The sequence below is a fragment of the Asterias rubens genome, chromosome 21, assembly GCF_902459465.1.
Source record: "Asterias rubens chromosome 21, eAstRub1.3, whole genome shotgun sequence".
NCBI classification, from domain to species: Eukaryota; Metazoa; Echinodermata; class Asteroidea; order Forcipulatida; family Asteriidae; genus Asterias; species Asterias rubens.
Window position 1 is genome coordinate 10243889 of NC_047082.1, and position 17304 is coordinate 10261192.

At 38.9% G+C, this 17304-nt stretch overlaps 1 protein-coding gene across 2 annotated transcripts; it reads left to right on the plus strand.

Moving 5' to 3' along the window:
- Positions 1-366: 366 nt before the first annotated feature.
- LOC117304421 (patched domain-containing protein 3-like) lies at positions 367-17304 on the plus strand. 2 transcript variants are annotated; one of them, XM_033788864.1, is made up of 6 exons: positions 367-625; positions 1855-3237; positions 3786-4018; positions 4938-6486; positions 9549-9576; positions 16783-17304. In XM_033788864.1, exons 2-5 carry the CDS (start codon positions 2079-2081, stop codon positions 9557-9559), a joined length of 2952 nt encoding a protein of 983 aa, XP_033644755.1. In that variant the 5' UTR covers positions 367-625; positions 1855-2078; the 3' UTR covers positions 9560-9576; positions 16783-17304. The 2 variants fall into 2 exon arrangements, with proteins under 2 accessions (XP_033644755.1, XP_033644756.1); XM_033788865.1 differs by lacking the exon at positions 9549-9576.

Consider the following 17304-nt stretch of genomic DNA (forward strand, 5'->3'; position numbering starts at 1 on the left):
AGCACTGCTGCGGGGTCGACCCAGCATGGAAGCTTATCAAACGTTTTAATCAGACCAGTCCATAATTGCGCTTAGGGGCGCTTTACAAATCTTCTTGGAAGTGTAAGGTTTGTATTTCTACAGGGTCAATTATTTTCCCAAACTCATTCAATTTAACTTCATTATAACTGCAGAGAAACAAAATTTGTAGGTCAATAAAATAAGTTCTGCTCGAATTTTGTGATAAAGTAAATAACTATGATATTTTATGGAATTAAAGTTTCTTCTTTAATAATAGAACATGCCTCTGAGTTCACCACCGCGCGCACGCGCGAACCTATTAACACTTTCTCTTCAATTATTACTCATCCATGCATGTCACGTATTTAAACGGGACCGCTGTTAGCTACTCCTCTGCCTAGAGACGACTTTCTCTGTGCCATTGTTTGACTGTGACCGTGTGACACACAACACATAGACAGTTAATTTTAAGTCCTTGTCAAACCACGAAATGAATGGTTATCTGTGATAATGAAACAACGTGACGGTGATGGTACTTCAAACCATTTCAAACAATGCTCTGTCACTGTCAGTGCATGGTCAGTGTCAATGTTCAGTGAACTGGTGAATACTTCGCTTCAGAAAGGTTGGTGGACAGTATTTTATTCTGACCCCTCTGAGTCTGGGCTGTGAGTGATCGAAAAACGCACGATTTGTATTATTTTATTGTATAAACATAAACCGACTTCCTAAGTCTACTTTGTATTAAATTTGAAACTTTGGTGTTTTGTTGGGAACCACTTGTAACTGAACTGAATAGACCAAACCCACTTTTGTTGTTTGTTTGGTTCTTGCGGTGTTTGTTTGTTTATTTGTTTGTTTGTTTGTTTGTTTGTTTGTTCGTTTGTTTTGTTTATTTATCAATATGCAAAGCTTGAGAATACTGAAAGGACAAGTTTTCGTATCACGCCACCACTTTTTCATTCGCTATGAAATGTATAGTATACATCCTGGACCTGACTGAAGGACTATGCCAAGTAAGTACCGTAGTAGAAGTATCTAATTTACCTCAATGAAGTGAGGTATCCCTTCTTGTAAAAATGAGTGAAAAGGTGGCGTGCTGTGATACGGAAAGTTATCCCAGGCTAGGCTCCATGCATGTAGTTATCAATCATCATTGTTATATCTCTGTACAAATTGTGAAGTTTGATTAGTCAAGAACCAATCACGTGGCATGCAACAAATACGCATGTATCATGGCTAAAGATGTGCGCTACGCGTAATGTACAGTGCGCCGGGTAACATGAAAAGTGATGTACACCGGTGTACATCACCTTGATCGTTCCCACCGTTGGTCTATTTCCAGCGCTGTACGAAACACACGCGGGTTCGAGGGAACAGGTGAAGAGTTGTTTCTTATTTGAACTGTTTGTCTGCTTATTAAACCATGATTGAACTATGCGTTGCTCTGTCTGAATAATGTTTGAAGATGACAACAAAACTTTGAGAAGAGGAATAACAATGTTACCAAGGTATAACAAATAAATTGGTGCACGCTGTGACTGGGGTCCATGGGTTTTGTACACCCTCGGTGGCACGGTATGAAGTGTTTAAACAGAGGCCTGGCTCGCAAGCTTATAAAAATGCATGGTTTTAATTTACTTGAAACAACAACCCCACAACAACAACCCTGTCGATTTTAGCCATTTGAGACCTCATCGTCTACTCTTTTATTTCCATATTGATTTTTAGAATAAATAGATAATGAGCTAGTAGTAGAATAACAATGTAACTATATTTTGTTTTACCTTGCCATTAAGCACTATTTGCTTGATTTGCTTGATAAATTTAACACCTTTTTTTCCCCCACTCCAGGAACAACCTTGTCAATCAGAGGCAGTCCAAACACTGTGTTCACCTGATCAGTCATATTGTGAAACAACTGATTCATTATCAGTCAGCAGTTTTCGCTACACACACCAGGATAAGCTGGTATTAAGCTACACATAGTATGATCCTCTACAGGCATTGAACATTGGTGTTAAGAGTCAGAACAGAATTTAAAAGATATTTATTAACTGTAGATCTTGGCTAGGAAAATGGCACGGTTGGACTGCTTCAACGTTTTCATCAGCAAGCAGTTTTATCGCTATGGCAAATTGCTTGCTCGCCATCCTGCAGTCTTTCTAATTGTACCGTTAGTTGTTGCAGCCTGTCTGAGCTCTGGGATGTTGTTTTTAACCATTGAGACAGACGCTACATACCTTTTCACACCCGACGACAGCAGAGCAAAAGACGAAATTTTGGAGATGTCGAAGCTGTTCCCTGTTGACCACGAGAGATTTTATCCAAATCGTCTTTTGACAAACTACGAACAGAGCGGCAACATTGTCGTGACGGCAAAAGGCTCTGGGAACGTCCTCGATGAAGACACTATGGAGGAGATAGTTCAGTTGAACAAACTTATCAGAACGATGGAGCTGAAAAGTGTAGGCTTCAACGGAACTATAACATTTGCTGACATCTGTGTCCATTTCCAACCAAATGAATGCTTCGATGATCCAGTACTAAAACTGCTCAACTATACCTCAAAAAATGTGAAGACCATGAATTTTACGTACCCTCTTTCTTACCTAAATCTTGCGGATATGATAACAATGCCTGCTGATACAACCTTTGATTTCCTTCCTGAAGGACTGTCTGAAGGCAATCCTTTTTCGTTTGATGACGCGGGAGATTTTCTATCTGCATTCCCCGATTTAAGCTATCTAATCCCAAATGCTCCAAAAAACATTAGCATAAATATTGGGGCAACTTTAGGCGGAGTCGTCTTATATGAGGGTACAGACATTGTGAAATCTGCCGAGGCGATGTTCTTGATGTACTTTTTACGATCAGGTACTGAGGAAGAAACACTCCTTGCTGGGGAATGGGAGCAGCTTTTCCTGCAAAAGTTGGTGGAGGTCGGCAAAACCTACAAACATATTGAGCTTTCAATGTTTGCCTCCAGCACCCTTTCTGACGAGCTGATCGCAATGGCGTCACGCGTGATGCCGAGGTTCTGCGTTACATTCAGTCTCCTCATCATGTTTGCTGTGGGGTCCTGCATGATGGCAGACTGGGTGCAGAGCAAGCCATGGCTGGGGCAGTTTGGAGTGATTTCGGCGATGTTGGCCATAGCGTCCTCTATGGGTCTCTTATCGTACTGTGGCGTACCATTCAATGAGGTCACAGCATCGATGCCGTTTCTTGCAATTGGTGAGTGCAGTAGGCTCAAACTTGGGGGACAAATCCACAAGACCACATGACTTGTAGCTCAGAATCTTTACTGAACCAGGATTTTATTTACAAAACTAGAATCAAAATGAAAAGAGACAAACATCAGATTTATCTCTTCTATTTTATGGGTGATACTCTGGATTAAAAAAATTTGTGAGTCTCAAACTCAACATTAGAACAAATTGAGTGTATTGGGTGATTTTAGAGACAGTAGACGACGAACATAAAACTCATATCGTTTAAGAGGATTGAAGCTGTTTCTAGCAAGGGTGAGGGTGTAATGTCTGCGGGTGGAAAACTTGTAAAAGTAGGCCTCTCTTTGTTACAGCTTAATCCTGGTGAAAACTGTTCAAATATTGGCCATTGACATAACCACGCGTAACTCATGCTACTAACCCTCCAAATGTCATGATTTCAGATACATCGTTTGCAATGAACTAACCCAAGTGTCTATGTGCCCCTTTGGAGTGACTTGACAACTATTACTTATTTACTAAAATGTAAAAATTTATTCCTCGACACTTCAGGCATCGGAATTGATGACATGTTCATTATGCTTGCAACATGGCGGAAGACGTCAGTGCGACTGCCGGTAGAAGAACGACTGGGCCAGACATACTCGGAGGCAGCTGTGTCAATCACCATCACTAGCGTCACGGATGCTCTGGCTTTTGGAATCGGCTCCATCACCAAGCTGCCGGCCATCAGGGTGTTCTGCCTCTACACAGGAATAGCAATCATCTTTGATTATTTATATCAGGTGAGATTTGTTTGTGTTTCGTGAGTGGACAAAGTGGTTTGCGTGGCAGGCTGGGTGGGGCAGGGATGGGTTGTATTTACACGTAAACAGCGTACAGGCCGTTAAATCACCCACAGCACCTACAGCAATTGCCATTGTGACCCCTTGCTTTTGCTGTGGTGCCCTGTGCAAAGTTCCAACACAATTTGACGGAAAAAGTTTCCGTAGCCTGCCACCATGTTTTCATTCGAAACCGTTTTTAATTTACTCCAATGAGAAATCCTTTTTGTAAAAATGACTGTAAAAGTAGTGGCAGGATACTGAAAGTTTTCCCCAAATAACATTTTCCTCGTAGAAGTGCCCCTTGCCAGAGAGAAATTGTTGTGGCCTTACAAGAGTGAGTTGAAGGTCTACATGTCCACTAATTACTAAGTTCATACCGACCAGTATTTGCCCAGGCTAGAGAGCGATTTCAGTGTGAAATACCTCACTGTTTAAAAAAAATAGCTTAGTTGAAGACCCCACAAAACTGTGTGACTTTTTGTTATTGCTGCTATTGGAATTGCTGCTATCGGAATGAGCTCGTCATTTGCAAACGTTTTTACAAAACCATTTTTTCCCCCATTGTTTTGACCCTACCACTGGTGTTTTTTTTAGAAACTAGAGGATAGGAAGACTCTTTTCAAGTTCATGTTTTAAAACCATTTTTGCTCACCGCAAAAAATTTGCCAGCCGAATCTTGTAACAAAAAGTACAGCATATGACTGATTTCGTGCTATGTAGCTATTATTAAGTTGAGTAGTATGTAAGCATAATTTTCTGCTCAAAGAAGTCTGTATGAAATTATAGTCCAAGATCTTAGTGCAAAAATTCTGTTTTTGACAATATTCTTGTTGTGTGAACACGATCGAATCCTGTCCTTTTTTGTTTCGTTTGGCAGATTTCTTTTTTCGGAGCTTGCATGGTATACACCGGGCGGCGAGAGGCAAACAACAAACACTGCACCACTCTCAAACAGGTACTCCCAAAGGACGAGGCCACGTCCAAATGCTACTACATCTGCTGCGCAGGGGGCGTGTCTAAGACCTCTTCAAGCGGGGAGCATTCAGAGCACGCCCTGATGAGGTTCTTCAAGAACTATTACGGCCCCTTCATCACTACCCCCATAATGAAGGTCTTGACTGTGTTGCTGTATATGCTGTACGTCGCTGCAGCTATACTGGGATGCTTCCACGTCACAGAAGGGATGCAGTATAAGGACATCTTCTCGGATGACTCCTACGCGCATACGTTCATGATAGAGAGAGTGCAGTATTTCACTGCGTTTGCGGTACCTGTAGGCGTCGTCTTTACCGAGCCTCTCGCTTACTGGGAGAAAGACGTCCAACTACAGGTTGAGAACATCACACAGACATTTGAGCAAAATAAATACGTCTACGATTCAAGATTTACAGACTCATGGCTTCGCAAATATCTGGAGTATCTAGAAATGGAGGAGATTTACAGTATACGTAGCAATTCTACCGGTTTGGATAAGGATCTGTTTATATCAAGGCTTCAGGATAGTTTTCTTACTCATCCACTATATGAACAGTTTAGTTTAGATGTTAGATTTGAAACCGTTTCAGACGAGGTGGTGATTGCTTCATCTCGTCTAGTCCTTATGCCCGGGAATTTGACCACCACGATAGAGGAGAGCAATTTCATGCTAGAGATACGTGCCTTGGCTGATGCTGCCCCTGTGCCAGTCCTGGTCACTTCGCCCCCCTTTGAGTTCTTCGAGCAATACTTGGTGGTCCTGCCCAACACCATTCAGAATCTTATCATCGCTACCGTCTGCATGTGCATTATTTCCTTAATTTTCATCCCCCACCCCATATCAGCTCTCATGATTACATTCTGTGTCATATCCATCGAGGTCGGAATCATCGGTTTCATGTCGTTCTGGGGAGTCAATATGGACGGCGTCTCCATGATCAATATCATCCTTTGCATCGGCTTCAGCGTGGACTTCTCTGCGCACATCACGTACTCATTCGTCACCGCCCCTTGTGACACTGGTAACGAAGCGGCTATCTACGCCCTGCACAGTCTAGGCATGCCGATCGTTCAGGGCGCACTGTCAACCATTATCGGCATCATCGCCATCGCAACATCGCCAGCTTACATCTTCCGCAGCTTCTTTAAGACTATGTTTCTGGTTATGACCCTGGGCTTGCTTCACGGCATACTCTTTCTACCCGTACTCCTGACTCTTCTCAGGCCGTGTATGCGACTCCTGAAACGGAAACCAATAGAGAAAGCTGACAAAAATGGCATGGAAATTGTCATCGATCCTGAGAATAATAAACCTCAAATGGAGACTGGAATTGAAACGGTCCGTCTCTCAGTGAAGAACGGGAATGGTGTTGTTGCGAGGGATAACCCTGTGGAGAAGAAGGAAGCAATCCCAGTTGAGGCCAACGATGAAAATGAACCGGAAAAAGAAGGTACAAGCACATAGCACAAAATGATTTTATCAATTGAAGCAAATTGCACAAATGAAGAGCAAAAATATTTATGAAATTTTCTTCTCTTTTTTACCCTTTTTTTACAAGTTGTGTTTTTTAAAGCATTTTTTACCAATCTTGTTTGACCTAGGAAAGGTTGGAAGAGGCCTTCTCCACAGGGCCGCCTGTGGAAGCCAAAGAACCATAACGCAACCCCTACATGGAGTTGACTAATCACTGTCATTGTGAGCCTTTTCTCACAATGTTTAATGCAATCAACAGCTCTCCATTGCTCGTTACCAAGTAAAGTTTAATGTTAAAAATTATTTTGAGTTATTACCAACAGTGTCGGTGCCTTTAGACACAGAAGTTGAGCTACGTTTAGCTGAACTTTGACATTCCCCCACAAAGTTTGCCAGTATTTTCACTGGATCAAATCTCATGCTTTTCCTTGCATTCTCATCAACCCAGTATTATAAATTCATTCATTCATTCATTCATAATTGGTTTATTATTTTAAAAACAAATTCCCATGGCGACCGGAGGTCGAATTACAGGATAATATACAGAGATTAAAAAATAAGAAAAAAACACACTATTTCACATTATTTAAGAAATAATTGATTAAGGAGAGACAAATATTTACAATGTATAAAATAAATTGTTCTGAAAGTTGCGGGGAAAAAAAAAACCTGGATAAAAAAATATTGCTGGCACAGTCAAAGGGCGCATAAAAAGCTGCATTCTATTGCAATTCAGTTGTTAAAAAGGCGTGTGAGGTGAGGGAGAGGGCTCTTTCTATAGCGCTCTGTTCGGCATTTAAACTGACCCAGAAGTCCGGAGTTCCTAAGTTGGTACCCACTATCATACCTCTTTGGCAAGAGGCACTTTAGGACTGATGAAGAGAGAGTTTTGGCAAAAGATTGGCACAAGTGGTTACGACGGCATACCAGTGTTTCAATACTGCACAATTGTAGAGCGTCTGAGTAGCGCACGTAGTCATTGCCAAGAATAATTCTGCATGCGCGCTTTTGCACCCTTTCCAGATCATTGCACTGCTTACTTGACAAAGCACCTGACCAGGCGGGTGCAGCGTACTCCAAAATTGGCCGCACAAAGGAGGTATATATAGCAACAAGATCAGATATGCTTAGGTAATGATACTTCAATTTACGAAGCATGAAAAGGCGGGAATTTGCACGCTTGATCATTGAGCCTACATGCGTGTCCCATCTTAAGTCGGCTTGAATAAAAACACCTAAAAGCCTAATAACTGCACATTGTGTTATAGTTTTGTCATTTAGAGTCAATGAGAGGGGAACTGGTTGGTTCCGCGAGAAACAAATGTCCATGGTGAAACACTTTTTCACGTTGAGTTGCATTTTGTTGTCCGACGACCAAACATCCAGATCAGTTATTGCAGATGGGAGGTTGGATCCAACACTGGCATCACGGGTTTCAATGACATCACGGGTTTCAAATGTAACCGCAAAACCTGATCTCATGTTCAAGACATCACTGCAGTGGTCGAAAGGGGATGCCTTTTGGTCAAATCTATTGCGCCTTGTGCGTTTGGCCATGCCTATTTAGCCGAGTGTGTGGACGCAGGAAATAACAACATTACAGTATATTAATTTTGGTTTTTACCCATACACCGATGTGTGTTAGCACTGTATACTCAGTACTTTCCCGAGTCCTGTGAAAAAATATCACAGGCATGTTACAGTATATATAATGTATCATGTTCTTTATTATGTTTCTTTTTTCCAGCTCTGCTCTTAATAAACAGGGTTTGCATGTAATTCACATTCAAGTATCTCAAGTATCATTCAAGTAGATGTTGAATAGTGGGAAGACGACAACAAATTCTTTGTACACTTTTAGGGGCGGGAAAGTGTGCGATTTTTACGCTTGTGAAAAAGTTGATAATTATGAACGACCCATTGAAGGATCCTGGTACTTTTTTTTTTTTTTACAAATAACATAATTTCCACAGACTTACAATAAACTTACTCAGTTTGAAGGCAATGATGGTAGAAAGCTTCCCTAAAAATATATTCTAGAATAACTTTTGTGCCATTGTTTTACTCATCTCTCAAAAAACTACAGCACCTCAGCAGGTAATATTTTAAGGGAAGCTTTCTACCATCATTAATTCTCTTCAAAGCTGTTTAAGTTTAATGTAAATCTGTGGACATCGCGTAAAAAGTCACCAGACCTTTTAAAAGCAACAATTTTTGACAGTCCTTATCTGTATGTTTGTTTGCACGTGTACCTTCATGTAATCACTTTGATCTCTTGGGAAATCAACCTTGATCGCTTTGGAACTCAACTTTGCATCTATGTTGAGGGTTGTGTAAAGTGCAATCATTATTCAATGACACATTATTCATTTTGCGTAACATTTATTTACAGACAGATAAACAATACAGATAAGCATGTACCTTGGCCCTTGCCAAATAGTATGACATTCTTAAAGGCAGTGGACACTATTGGTAATTACTCAAAATAATTATTAGCATAAAACCTTTTTTGGTGACGAGTAATGGGGAGAGGTTGATGGTACAAAGCATTGTGAGAAACAGCTTCCTTTGAAGTACCATAGTTTTCGAGAAAGAATTAATTTTCCACAAATTTGATATCGACACCTCAGATTTAGAACTTGAGGTCTCGAAATCAACCATCTAAACGCACACAACTTCTTGTGACAAGGGTGTTTTTTTATTTCACTATTATCTCGCAAGTTCGATGACCAATTGAGCTCAAATTTTCACAGGTTTGTTATTTTATGCGAATGTTGAGGTACACCAACTGTGAAGGCTAGTCTTTGACAGTTACCAATAGTGTCCACTGCCTTTAACTTCTTATGTGATCCGTACTAGTTATGGAACCATGGATTATTTAGGCTGGATTAACAATAATGATAATAAAAATAAAATAAGAACTGCATTGTATAGAGATACAATGCGCTGGTATAAAGATAGCTTTGAATAAAAAAGAATCATGCATGATTCCCTAGTTTGTGAATTCTCATAATCTTTCTGTTTTTCTTGCTTTTAAAGCGTTTCTTTAGGAATTTCTAAGCCAGAGGTATGTACCACTAAAATTCCTTTTTCCAATAAAGAGCATGTAAAATCAATCAATTCAAAAGCCACAACCTTTGCACCAATGGCTTCTTTTTGGAAGTCGGGATGTACAACTTAATGTAGATTAGTTTTCTTCATCCATGAATAGCTTTGATAGAATGTGCAAGTCTCGCATGTTTTGGGACTTCCAGGACCAAGCTGGTCACCACCATTTCTTAAGTTTTAGTTGGTAGGACGGGAGCACCCCATGTGTATGGTACTTTTCACACATCAGTAAAGTAAGGGGAGGAAACTGAAGGAAAATCACATTCTGTTAGACTCCTTTTTGCATGAAGTGAGTTGTCATACACGTAAGTGTCTTGTGTATCCTTGGATTTGCATGCAGCCATTCCAGATCCAGAATTAACCCCTGCCACCACCAGCAATGGGAGACTTTCTGGGACGATAGAGGGCAGCAGACTTACCGGGTAAATCCATTGTTCTCAGAATTATGCGCATGTTCAGAACTACGTAAACAATGGAAATTTACCCGGTATGTCTGCTGCCGCCTAGCGTTGGAAAGTCTCCTATTGCCAGGGTGCCCTGGACTCGTGCTGTGGTGCCCTTTGCTAGGTTTGAATACTTCAAAGCCATCAGACACTTTTGGTAAACAGTATTGTCCAAGGCCCACCTGTGAAAATTTAGGCTCAATCGGTCATCGGAGTCGGAAGAAAATAACCAGAAAACTCACCCTTGTTTCTGCACGTTTCGCAGTGTCATGACATGTGTTTGAAATAAATCCGTAATTCTCGCTATTGAGAATTGATATTGTTTTAATGTTCTCTCAAAAAGTATAGCATTACATGGAATAATATTTTAAGAGAAGTCTTTCACCATTACCTTCTGTGATTTCACAATGACTAGAATAAATATTGTCATCTAGTTAATGAATCACAATTTCTTGATTTGTGTAATTTATAATCATAGACATTAAACCAATGTTTGTATGAGAGAGATTGGCTGTTGCCAGCTTGGTGTTTATATCCATTTGTGAGAGTTTGCCGAGTTCCCTTGATGGGAAGATCATTCAAACAACCAAACAAACAAACAAACAAACAGACAACCCTGTAAGTTATTTGTAAATCTGTGATTTTGTTTCTGATTTTTTTTTCGAAAGTGTCCATTGGCTTTAGTACAACAATGTTTCAGAATTGAATTACTATTTAAACAAAATCAAAATTGCAATATATAAAGCTGACTCGTCATTAGGACTGCAATGTGTTTTCAACCTTGCAACTGTTTCGATACTAAGTTGTTAATTCCTTTTACAAAAAATTTTTTTTCGTGGAAACAAGGGAAAAACATGGTGTGAACTGTGTACACATACCAGCAGCTTCATGAAAAACACTTACCTTCGCCCTAAAAATGCGGAAGTCGTTCTACGCGTGATTGGCACCGCGCCAGCTCCTTGATTCATGGGATAAAGTGAAGTGTTGTGATTTATCTGAAAAGAAACTAGTCGATGTATTTCAGGTGACCTATGCGTCCTGTCCGTACATGTATGAAAATATTAAAGCAAACGTATATCTTACTAGTACCATTGTGGGTATTTATTTATTAATTGTTTTCTTCTTTTTTTAGTTCAGTTGTGGTCATAGATTGGTCGTTTGTCACTCGAATTCTGATTTATTTGCATTTTTTTTTGAGAAAGATAGAAGAAGAGTCACATGTGAAAGTTTCAGCTAGAGACATTGTCTGTACTTGCTGAGAAAACGGCAACAAATGTCACATTATGTTCACATGAGCGCCATTTGACCTTGACTTCCAGAGTTTTATATTGGAAAAGTCTAACCCCTGAACCAGGGCCCATTTCATAGAGCTGCTAATGCATAAAATTTCTTCCTTAAAAAACCAGGATTATAGGATTTGAGGCACTGCATGGTGAGGTATCAATGTATATTTGTTTTTTGGTAACACCATGTGTGTATCTACTTGCCAGGTAGAGATTGTTCTTAGAGAACTGTCTTGCTATATTCTACTGCCGCGGAGTTAAAAACAGGAGTATTACAAAATCTTTATGTACAGAAATTTCAGGATTTGTAAGCAAACAACAGCTGAATACCAGTAACCAGCAATGTGCAACAATATATGGAAATTTGGTTCATAATCCTGTTTTTATCAACAAAGATATTTCATGCTAAGTAAATTTTCATGCTTAGCAGCTTTTAAAGATGGGAAGGGTGACATGGCATCAACAACTCATTCAATCTCATAAATCCCTCACAACGAACTCCTGGTTGTTGTAGTGAATGACAAAAACTGTGTCTAAGCTCAATTTTGAGATTATATAAAAATGGAGGTTGTAATGTAATTTTCATGGTTGGGTTTGGGTCCTTCTTCCTCACGTACGTGCAGAGTAGTAGTAGTAAGTTAATCGGGAGGGCTTGAACTTGAAGTTGACGTTGAATAATTAAAGTTCGCCACAGAACAAACAAATGACAAGTTGAACTCGAAAGTAAGTTGATGTCACGATAAATGATTTTATTAAGAGTTCTCTTCTCGAACCCTCCTGTTCTCCAGTCTAGCTCAAACTCTACTCTTCCTTTTACATTCCTTTTCTTTATTCCAAACCTTGTTATTAATTATCTTCTATATCACAATATTCTTAATTCCAAACCAACCGCGCGCACGCTCGCGCTTAGTAATTAGCTCACGCTTTGCAGTTGGTTTAGGGTAGATCACTACAGTAAAAATATGCGGGTGGTGTAGGAAGTCTTGATCAAATTGTGGTTGAGGCAATTTTAAATAAGGAAATAATTTCAAGAGGGAGGCAAACATACTGGTTGATTTTCTCTACATGTACTGTACTTTGTAGGTTACATGGTTCAATAAAATGTTATAGGCGGAAGAGAACTTTTTTATGATGTGACGTAAGTATCAAAAAAACAGTAAATGATTTTGCAATTTAAAAAAACCCACACCTATGATTCGAAGTATTTGTTTACAAAATGCTCATGGTCATTCAAAGAGTAGGATAAGGGGATCAGAAATCACATAATAATAATCACCTTAAAACAGTGGACACTATTGGTAATTGTCAAAGACCAGTCTTCTCACTTGCTGTATCTCAACATATGCATAAAATAACAAACCTGTGAAAATTTGAGCTCAATCGGTCATCGAAGTTGCGAGATAATAATGAAAGAAGAAAATACCATTGTCGCACCATGGTCACACAAAGTTGTGTGCTTTCAGATGCTTGATTTCAAAACCTCAAATTCTAAACCCGAGGTCTCAAAATCAAATTCGTCACTTCTGAGGGAGCTGTTTCTCACAATGTTTTATACTATCAACCTCTCCCCATTACTCGTAATCAAGAAAGGTTTTATGAAAATAATTATTTTTAGTAATTACCAATAGTGTTCATGTGAAACCACACTAAATGTTGATTGATTGATTGATTGATTGATACACAGTCTGCGCCATTTCAGCAAGCAACTTTTTGTAATGCAACAATAGATTAGTGACGATAGCTGATCGATGATATGATATAACAAAACACGTACTTATTGAAATGGCCGCCTATTGTGTACTTCACATTCTAACAACAGATACAGTGTAGAGATCGGGTTGATTTCATCTTCCAATGTTATAGGACCTTTGCTATGGACTTGTAGGCACTGGACACTATTGGTAAATACTAAACAAAACAATTGTTAGCGTAAAAACTTACTTGGTAACGAGCAATGGAGAAATGTTGATAGTATAATACATTGTGAGAATTGATTCCATTTTTAAGTAACGTAGTTTTTGAGAAAGAAGTAATTTCTCCCTAAAATATTTGAATTGAATTTGAGACCTGAGCTGAGGTCAAACATCTGAAAGAACGCAAGGGTGTTTTTTCTTCCATTATTCTCTCGCAACTTTGACAACCAATTGAGCTCAAATTGATCAAAGGTGCCCAGTGCCTTAAGAAAGTACTTGGCATTTTGAAATAGGTCGATCAACCAACCCCAAATTTTGGTGTTTAAATATTGACTGACTAGTCAATATACCCGATGCATTGTAGATACCGCAAGTACACTCACAAAAAAATCAGTTAAATTTTTTGTTGCCAAAACACCACCAGCATTTGTAGATATTTTCTTTTTACTATCACAATATTTGTTTTGACCAATCAATCATGATCATCCTTTGATTATCACTGCCAAAGTTTATACGACCAGAGGAATCTGACACCTTTACTTTGAAATGCCTACCAGCAAAAGAAATTCTTGGATCCATAAATATTTATATGCCGCTCTCACTGAAGTAGTATAGTGGTGTGTCAGGTACACTGGTAATCTGACCTGACCCACAAAAAATGCTTACCGAGATTTTTTTGCAGATCGTATACCTTAATTAGATTACGCATGTTGCGTAGGGTTTTGCTTTAGTCGCTACTCTCTTCTGGGCACCAGCTTTTTAATAAATTGTATTACTTTATAAACATTTGCCGGAAATCCTCACCAGTTTTCAAATCTCAGAATTATTTGCTGTGATGTTATTGAACAACAAAAAATATGAGGATTTGTTCAGTTACACAATTTGTACTGTTATATAGGGGCCTACTGAAGTGCTGAAATTACTGAATTCTTTCAGAAGCGTGTTTTTAATCTTGTTTGTGGAGATTTTTGATCAATATAACAATCTTTTAGGTGGAAAAGAGTACTTTTTTGTATTTTTATGGTAAATGTGTAGTCTTGGCCCAAGACGATAGTGCTCGATATTGGATAGTGTACTACGCGCAATTGTAAATCGCTAAAGCGCGCCAACTAATGGTATGATTTAATTTACTGGCGAGCTTGAAATCTAGACTATACTTGCCAGTATATCAAGGTTTTATGATAATAATTATTTTTAGTAATCACCAATAGTGTCCATGGCCTTTAAGTTATTTGTTGGTTTAGCCCCTTAATACTAAAAGTGACTTTTAACCTTGTTTTGGGGGCAAACTTGCATACACCCCCCCCCCCCCCCCCCCACCCCTCCTAGCCAACAGGGAAAACAGTGATCTAACTTGAGCCTCCGACTGACTTTGAGTCCTTTATTTGGTGATTACATAAAGAGATAAGCTAAATATTATCTGATTTGGTTTTAAATTATCTTGGATGTTATTTGACAATATGTAGACCTTGAGGGGCTGGTTTTGTCAAGTCATGAGTATCATTATTGGTTTGACAGTATTAATCATGGTAATCCTTTTGAAATACCATCATGTAAGGCCAAGTAAAAAATTGTACCAGTTGATTGTCCAGGTTTTTCCAAAAAGAGGATGAAGATTTGATTTTTTTTCTTTTTTTCTTTCAAAGCTGGCCGCCAAACATTTTAATATAAACTGCTCACCAATTCTTCAGCTTAAAGTCACCACTTACTTCATGTAGCTACAAGTTTCTTAAATGATTAGTAAGTTAAAGACAGTGGACACTATTGGCAATTGTCAAAGACCAGTCGTCTCACTTGCTGTATCTCAACATACGCATGAAATAACAAACCTGGGATAATTTGAGCTCAATCGGTCATCGAAGTTGCGAGATAATAATGAAAAAAGAAAACGCCCTTTTCACACGAAGTTGTGTGCTTTCTGATGCTTGATTTTGAGACCTCAAATTCTAAACCTGAGGTCTCGAAATCAAATTCGTGGAAAACTACTTTGTTCTCGAAAACTACTCCACTTCAGAGGGAGCTGTTTTTCACAATGTTTCACACCATCAACCTCTCCCCATTACTCGTCACCAAGTAAGGTTTCATGCTAATAATTATTTTGAGTAATTACCAATAGTGTCCACTGCCTTTAAATGGGAAATACACAGAAAGATAATTTAAAAAAGAATGCTGCCTCAAAAAGGATGAGGCAAGGGACGATCAACTGGTTTTTTTTTTGGTTTTTTTTTCTTTGCCTTTATTTAAATTGGATCAAAGTCAACCCAAAAGAATGAAGTCCAAAAAGTAGTGGAGAACAATCTCGTTTGTAATTGACAAAAGTTCCATTGCTTCACAATGGAGAAACATACAAGATACATTCTTGTGGTTTATTCTTTGACATCTGAAATAAACGCAGCACCGTGCTGGCGCTTCCCGGGTTGTATCGTGAACTTGTTTGTAGACCCTGGCTTACTCCGCAGTTAAAGATGCTCATGTCAGATTTTTGGCCGATTTGACCCCAAAATTTTGATTTAAAATTCAATAGGTTTTTGATGGGGGTCGAGAAAGTTACAAGCTTTCATTTGAGCCATTGCTCGAAAAAGTCCGCCAATTATTAGTAGCAGTGAAATAAAGTGCTTAAAATTAGTTTTTGTCGGGATCCTGATAATATATCACGTGACCATTTCTTATGTGTTTTATAAGAAACGTTTTAAATTTTTGTCATGGTTCCTGACCATTCAAAATAAAAGTTAAACTTGTTTTCGTTAGAGCGGGTGATACTCTTTGAAATACCATACACTAAAAAAAAAACTATTTTTTTAATGTATGGGGCCAAAAATCTGACATAGCATCTTTAATGGTTACTCGGCTTTTGAGTGGCACCCCTGCCTGTCGATTTCACAAAACTCATCTTAGGACTTAGGACGAGTTAAGTTCCCTATCTGAAGACGTGGGCAGTGAACCCATCCTAAGTTAGGAAGGGTTACCCGTCCTAACTCTAACTCTAGGATTAATCCTAGCGTTTCTTGGCCGCTGGACCTAGATATTGACAAAATATTGAGACTGCCAACATAGGGGTAGATAGCACTGGAAGTCGTTGGTTCAAATCCTGCTCTGGTCAATTTTTTCTTTGTTCAACCCCAAATCGTTACAAATTTACTCAGTCAGTTTCCCCTAGCATTTTGTTATAACATACATTCCTCTCTAAAGCTATAGAAAGTAATTTTTTCCTTGAAATCTTTGCATACTTTCAAAAGCTTTGTTAATTTTTTTTTTTTTTTCAATTAGTTTTGTAGACCTTTATTTGTATACAAAGGTTGACCTTTTTTACAGAAGGGCGTGAGTAGCTAAATATTTATACATTGACTGGCTCAATCAATATGCTCTTTTTAGCACCAAAGTGTAATTTTTAAGAATAAATCTTGTTTTGTTTTGGATGGTTTGGGTGAATTTTATTTATCATTTATATGGATAGTGTTTTTGTTATGTTTTGTTTTGTTTTTTTGTTACTTAATAAACTTTGTTTCACTTTTTTTCTTGCCTGCAGTGTAGAGGATGGCTTGCAGGGGCCATGTGAGGCAATGTGCAATAGGAGACAGTGATGGAGTTCAACGTGACATGCAGCCGATTTCACGAATCGCTAGGATTAATCCTAACTCAAGTTAGGACGAGTAACCCGTCCTAACTTAGGATGACTTCAAAGCGTCCTAAGTATTTGGATACAGAACTGAACCCGTCCTAAGTCCTAAGATTAATCCTAAGTTAGGAAGAGGTTGGTAAAATCGACGGTAGAGGTTTGTGTTTCCTGTACCAACGTGTCAAGAATTCTCCTCCTGATGCAACCCTTGCCCAAATCATTAAAACTACTAAGCAGAAAATACTGCCTATCACGATTTTTTGCAGAAAATGGGCAGCAAGTCAGAACAACATCAACTTCATGAGATTTGGCAAGTGGCTTGTATCTGCTAAGCATGTTTTTTGTGTATCTACTGGGCCCAACTTTCACAGAGCTGCTTTAAAGGAACACGTTGCCTTGGATCGGTCGAGTTGGTCTTTGAAAAGCGTTTGT